Here is a 6,000-nt window from a genome sequence, read left to right as displayed (position 1 = left end):
AAAAAATCATTTTCCAAAGCGAAATTATTTCCACGAGGAGCTAGCCCATCACGTCGTATTAATTCCAGCGGCTGCTCTTTACCGCGCCGTGATAGATGGCGCGGCGGAGCCGCGTCAAGATCGGTGGCGCGACAGACCTTGCCACGTCACCGATCAGCACCCTGGCCGTCGCCACGTCAGCTCTCTCGCCGCGCCACCATGCATGGCGCGGCATAGGCATTTCGCCGCGCCATAGCAATAGGCGCGGCCAAAAGGGTTAGATTTGGAAATAAAAAACGAGCGGTGTTAGATTTAAAATTATTTTAAAAAAAGTGTTAAAATTAAAAAAAAAATCGCCACCGCGTTCACGATTTCTCACAGCGCCGCCGGCAGCGAACTCAATTGCGCCGCCCTTCCTTCCTGTCCTCCTTGTCCGAACAAGAGGATCTTCTAGACGGACGCGGCCACGGGCATGCCACCTCCATGCGCCGCCTCATGGCAGAGCCCGACCCCGGCGGCGTGGGACGCCACGTCCCTCGCCTCTGCCCTGAAGGCCGGGGCCGCCCGCCGCTCCGCGGCCCACGTCGGGCCACTCCACGCCGTGCTCCTCAAGCTCGGCCTCTCCGCTTCTGCGATCCTCGCCACCTCCCTGGCGCACCTGGCACTGCGGAGCGGGCTTCCGCGGTACGCGCGGGAGCTGTTCGACGAGATGCCCCGCCGGGACGTGGTCTCCTGGACGTCCCTCGTCACCGGCCACGCGCACCAGGGGCTACACCGCGACTCCCTCGCGCTGCTCCGGCGCATGGTGGGGTCTGGTGTCGAGCCCAACGGCTACTCCCTATCCGGTGGACTGCTGGCCTGTGCCGGTGTTGGCCGGAGCGCGCTTGCTCACGGGAAGGAGATCCATGCCAGTGTGGTCAAGATGAGCTCGCGTGGACCCGGTTGTGGAGAATGGGGTTCTTGATATGTATTCACGGTGTGGAAACATAGAGTATGCGCTGAGAGTGTTCAGGGCGATGCGTGTCAGGAACACGGTTGCTTGGAACTCGATGATGGCGGCTCTTCTTGGGAGTGGGCAGGCCGAGGATGTACTGAGGTTATTCGTTTCCATGGCTTCTTGTGGCATTGGTGTGGACGGTTTCTCGTTCTCCATAGTCGTGGATGCGTGTGGGGAGCTGGCGTTATTGAAGCAGGGGATGCAGGCGCACGTGCAGGTCATTGGTGGTGGATTTGAGGCAGATGTCGTTGTCAGGAACTCCTTGGTGGATATGTATGCAAAGTGTGGTTGTGTCGATTTGGCCGAGCTCGTCATCAAAGCAGTGTCATCGAATGATGCTGTTCTTTGGACCACAATGATCTCAGCTTATGGCAAGTCTGGCCGTGTACGGGATGCGGTCAGCATGTTTGACAGGATGGCACACTTGGGAATAAAACAAGATGGCATAGCGTATCTTGCGGTTTTGTCAGCCTGTAGCCATGGTGGACTTGTTAGAGAAGGCTGGTACTACTTCAGTTTGATGTCTGATGGCTCGAGCTCAGTTAAGATGCAACCTGAGCACTACGGATGCATGGTGGATCTCCTATGCAGGAGTGGTTACCTAGAAGAAGCTCTTGAATTCATTCAGAATATGCCATTTGACTCGAGCATTGCTGCGTGGAGCACGCTACTCAACTCATCTCGAATACATGGGAATGCCAAGTTAGGTCAGTTTGCGGCTTCCTGTTTGCTCAAGCTTGACCCTGAGAACCACAGCAACTGGGTTGCTCTATCAAGTGTGCATGCATCAGGGAATGATTGGCATGAGACCTGGACAGTCAGGGAGAGCATGAGCAGAGAGTGTGTGAAGAAAGAGCCTGGGTGTAGCTGGGTTGAGTTGTGTGATGGCGTCCATGTTTTTATAATGGCCGACCAGTCTCATCCTGAATTATTTCAAATATTGCAGTCTTGATTCTTTGAAGGATGATATATTGGTGATGCCTTGGCAAGTTACATAGAAAATATATATTTTATATCACCGCTTTGCTATAGGTGGTTTAATCTCACTGCACAGTAGGTGATAATTCTAATAAAAACAATCAGCTATGTAAAGTTATTGCTCAATATACTGAGTGATGAGTTGATGACTAATTGTTTGGACCTGCTGCTGATTAGTAAAATCAGTGACTGATACTATTGAATTCTTTTGGTGAGAGTAAGGCTTGCCACTGACACCCTTCCCCAGACCCCGCACAAAGCGAGAGCTCTCTGCACTAGGTACGCCCTTTAGTGACTGATACTATTGAATTCTTTTGGTGAATATGCAGTTTGGAAAGCACAAAATCTTTCTTCCACATGTTGTGCGTGTTAGGTTGTCCACATCTCATGATGCGAAGGCTGGAGTTTCTCTCACTGTCTAAAAAGGACATGTAGCATGCACAAAGGTATAATTTGCTTGCCTCATTCTGTCAAGCACCCCAATTTTCTTCCTTCTTAATTTGCTCCTTCAATTGTATCCCGTATTAATATTATCAATTTGTTAATTTAATGGAAGCCACATCCACATTATCTGGTTGTGGAATGTGATGTGAGTCACTTTGTAGATCCTTAATTCTGTTTTTTCATCGTAGCGTTAGTTACCAGAACATTTGCCAGTTAGAAAGAGCATGGGTGGAGATTAGGCCTATGAGGCATTGAATGAGAAGTTCTAGTGAGAGCTTAAGGACTTTGTCTTGATGAGAAAGTGATGGATGCATTCTGAAGCAAAGGAGTTTGACAAATAATTAGTTTTTGATAATTATGTCTTTAGAAGCAAGACTTGTGGTCATGACTAGTCTAATAAACCAAAAAATTCTTGAAAAAAGCAAATGTTGATCTTCACTCATCATCTTGGCAGGCTGCACTGACTTTAAACCGGAGTTGGAACGGGACAATAAAGGTAGTAGGCAGCATAGTTTGACACTAACCACTTTGAAGGAGATTTTCTTTATACACATCTGCTGTCAATTACTTCTTCAGTTGAGTGAGAAAACCAAATGAGCTAGACTTCTCTTTTACCTGAGAATACTTTGTAGGCTTCTATCTTCATAATCTGGTTTTCTTATTAGTATTTACTATTTAGTAAGGAATCCTTCTGCAATTCCTGTTCCACTTTCCAGGACTGAGCTCACATCCAGTTGGTAGCATGGGTGCAAGTTTCTATGGATGAATGGGTCTGAGCAGGAACCGGGATGTCAAGTTCTTCACACACTTCTCAACTCCACTAGGTAACCACTATCTTGAAGTCTGGGACTAACCACAATTACTTTGTAGGCTAGCTAACTGGGAGACACACACACTTGCTCTGCCCCCCAGGCTAGCTAACTCGGACACACTTGAAGCCAGGTGAAGCCCACCAAAGAAAGAGGCCCTTATCTCCTCCGTCGAGCTGTGAGCTGAATAGTGATCACAGCATTTCTGCTAGGTTGCTTTCAGGATTAGTCCTTTGTTCGGTTGTTTTAGAACCACGATGTCAGAAGGTGACTGTACTCAGACCGAGACGAGTGAAATGCTACGATCGCTGTTACTTCTGTTGCTTACTTAGCTGCTATAAATAAATATTTTTATCGATCAGGTCTGAACTCTGAACCTTACCAGAACCGGACTACCTATCGATTCACGCAAATTTGTCTGCTGCAGAGATAAATTCCCGCAAATTTATCTGGTGCTGGTGAACAGAGATGCACGTAGTCTGAAGAAAAGATGCGATATCTATACTTCTCTACCAATTCAACAATTTCAACTTTTTTCCTTTTCATTGGATCATGAATTTCGACTAGTTGAATAAAGAAAAGAGCCACGAGGCCCACGACCCAATTTTTACTCTAGGCGGGCTAACAGGTTGCGGCTGGCTTTCCACTGGGCCGTCTGGATCAAATTGGGCAGTACAAGGACGGGCCTCTGCCGATGTCCAAGGTCCACTTCCTGTGGCCCGAAGCCCAGAACCCCAATTGTTCAAGACCATAGCTGATAGCTGTCACAAGACGGCTGTCTCAACTCATCATCAACCACAGTCGGCATTATCCCTGATAATTACCCATCTAGAGCTGCTCCGGCAATAAAACACTTCAATATGTGCACTTGTACAGCAGCATAGAAAAGGTGAAGTTGCATTATTCCAACAACTCTGATCAATCGTCCTTACTCCCGCTTTATCTGAAAGCCTGAAACTTCACAATGGCAGCTCATGCCATGCAACCATATGTCCATAACTACCAGAATCTTATGAGAATGCACATCATCATACGAGAAGATCAAGCCACACAAATGCATGAGAAGCATATATTTATATAACTGCAACTAGTTTCACAATCACTACAACATAAACAACCTTCTACTGAACTCAACTCCAGACGGACCTGAAACAAAATGTCTGGACAGAGACTACCCGGGCACTGCACTGGACAGAGATCATTTTTAGCTTAGGGCATCATTTGCTTAGGAACATCTATCACAAACGTTACAGGTTGTTCTAGTACCCTCCCTACCTGCATCAACCAGTTACCTGACAGGACACAAAAGCTCACTCCAGGCACCTCCAGTTTCAGTTTCAGAAACTAGACCTGTACATGTGCATTATCTAGGAGGATATATACAATGCAGTACAGCAAATATATAACAACTTATGCTACCAGAACAAACCCGACATGAACGCTCATAGTAACCCTCCTTTTGCCTTTCATGAGCTCGAAGACGCAGATGTCACCCTCGCGAAGCTTGTTTTCGCACACAAACTTGGATAAATGGTAGCCTTTGACGCTTCAGATGACTGTCGTGTAATAGTACCTGACACACCACTTGTCTTTCCTGTTTGGCCTACGAAGTATGATCTCATGTGATCTCTCCCCAAGATGATCAGCAGCAAATTGGCTGGGGATGGTCTGCACAAAGAGTCGGTTGTTTGTCAGTACTGATACAGGGTAAGATCAACAAAATTAACATGGCTGTCATAAATAGACGCACAAAATTACCACTAGATAAGTATATACACTGTACCTGAATGACAACTATTTACAAGGCTTAACCACTAATTTTGAGCTTCAGTAGCCTCAAACATAATTTGACAACATAAAGAAAAAAGGGCACTACCCATTAGTGAGGGGGGCAGATTCGGTCCTTACTATAATTATAATTACAATAGATGTGCTAAACTCCTTTCTCATTCTTATCAAGTATCATCAAACAAAAATGCTGGACTACAAGAGAATCTTCTACAGGCCTAAGTCAACGATAAAATGGTCTGCATTTATTGATTAATCTCACCAGAGGGTTGTTCCTAGGGCGAACATTGGTCAGCTGCAGGACAGTAATAAACGCAGGATTGTCCGGTTGGATCGAAGCCAAACTGATTATTTTCCTTTTTTCGTCATTGTTCAGTGGATTGGCGGCAGTCCTCGAGTAGTAGTACTTGGAGTCAGTGTATTCCTCGTCACTATCACTGTCCTCTTCACGGATTCCTTGTTGCTTGACATCATAGTCACTAGTACTGTTTGGAGATCCAGGTTGTTTCCCTATGACATGAAGAAATTGCACATCATGTAGAGCAGATTATAAACTAGAACTAGAATTTATTATCAATAAAATCAGTTAGGCAGGTAAGCCAGGTAGCGAACTTGTAATAAATGGAAGTTCTTAAATTTCGTTATGGCCAAACAACTTTTTAGCCCTTCTCCCATTTTTTTATAAAAAAAGTTAGTGCGTTCCGACCATTTCCGTCGTTGAGGCCGTAAAGCTCGGGTGCGGGTGAACGAACTCTGATCACGCTGGTGAGCTAAAAACGCCATAGCCGCCGAGGCGTAGGTTTCTTGCAGTCCGACCAGTTTTACTCAGCGTTCGTCTCCGCAACCCTAGCTTCTAGGTCTCAACGTGACAGATGATCGGGCACAGAGAATGTTTGCCAGGCGGATATACTCTTAGACGCATACCGACTCTTTTCGTAGTTAAGGCTAAAAAGCCCGGGGTGCGGAAGAAAACTCTAATCACGCAGGTGAGCAAAGATGCCGTAG

General features: G+C 46.4%; 1 protein-coding gene and 1 pseudogene across 1 annotated transcript; one reads left to right on the top strand and one right to left on the bottom strand.

Moving 5' to 3' along the window:
* The first annotated feature begins 394 nt into the window (after positions 1 to 394).
* LOC136502581 (pentatricopeptide repeat-containing protein At2g13600-like) lies at positions 395 to 1,974 on the top strand (annotated as a pseudogene).
* A 2,781-nt stretch (positions 1,975 to 4,755) lies between these two features.
* LOC136503635 (B3 domain-containing protein Os12g0592300-like) lies at positions 4,756 to 5,778 on the bottom strand. Its single transcript, XM_066498649.1, has 3 exons — positions 5,748 to 5,778; positions 5,258 to 5,505; positions 4,756 to 4,875 (listed from the first exon to the last, which is right to left on the bottom strand). Exons 1-3 carry the CDS (start codon positions 5,776 to 5,778, stop codon positions 4,756 to 4,758), a joined length of 399 nt encoding a protein of 132 aa, XP_066354746.1.
* Positions 5,779 to 6,000: the final 222 nt, after the last annotated feature.

This window comes from Miscanthus floridulus, chromosome 14 (assembly GCF_019320115.1).
Source record: "Miscanthus floridulus cultivar M001 chromosome 14, ASM1932011v1, whole genome shotgun sequence".
Classification (NCBI taxonomy): domain Eukaryota; kingdom Viridiplantae; phylum Streptophyta; class Magnoliopsida; order Poales; family Poaceae; genus Miscanthus; species Miscanthus floridulus.
This window is presented reverse-complemented; position numbering and strand designations above follow the sequence as displayed.

What these genes read in the sequence shown, in the direction of transcription:
- LOC136503635 (XM_066498649.1), bottom strand. Translation starts at nt 5,778, where the DNA reads ATGGCGTTTTTAGCTCACCAGCGTGATCAGA. An exon ending in AGCTCACCAGCGTGATCAGA is followed by an intron (nt 5,506 to 5,747) that starts GTTCGTTCACCC and finishes TTCATGTCATAG; the next exon opens with GGAAACAACCTGGATCTCCA. An exon ending in GCCCTAGGAACAACCCTCTG is followed by an intron (nt 4,876 to 5,257) that starts GTGAGATTAATC and finishes CTCTTTGTGCAG; the next exon opens with ACCATCCCCAGCCAATTTGC.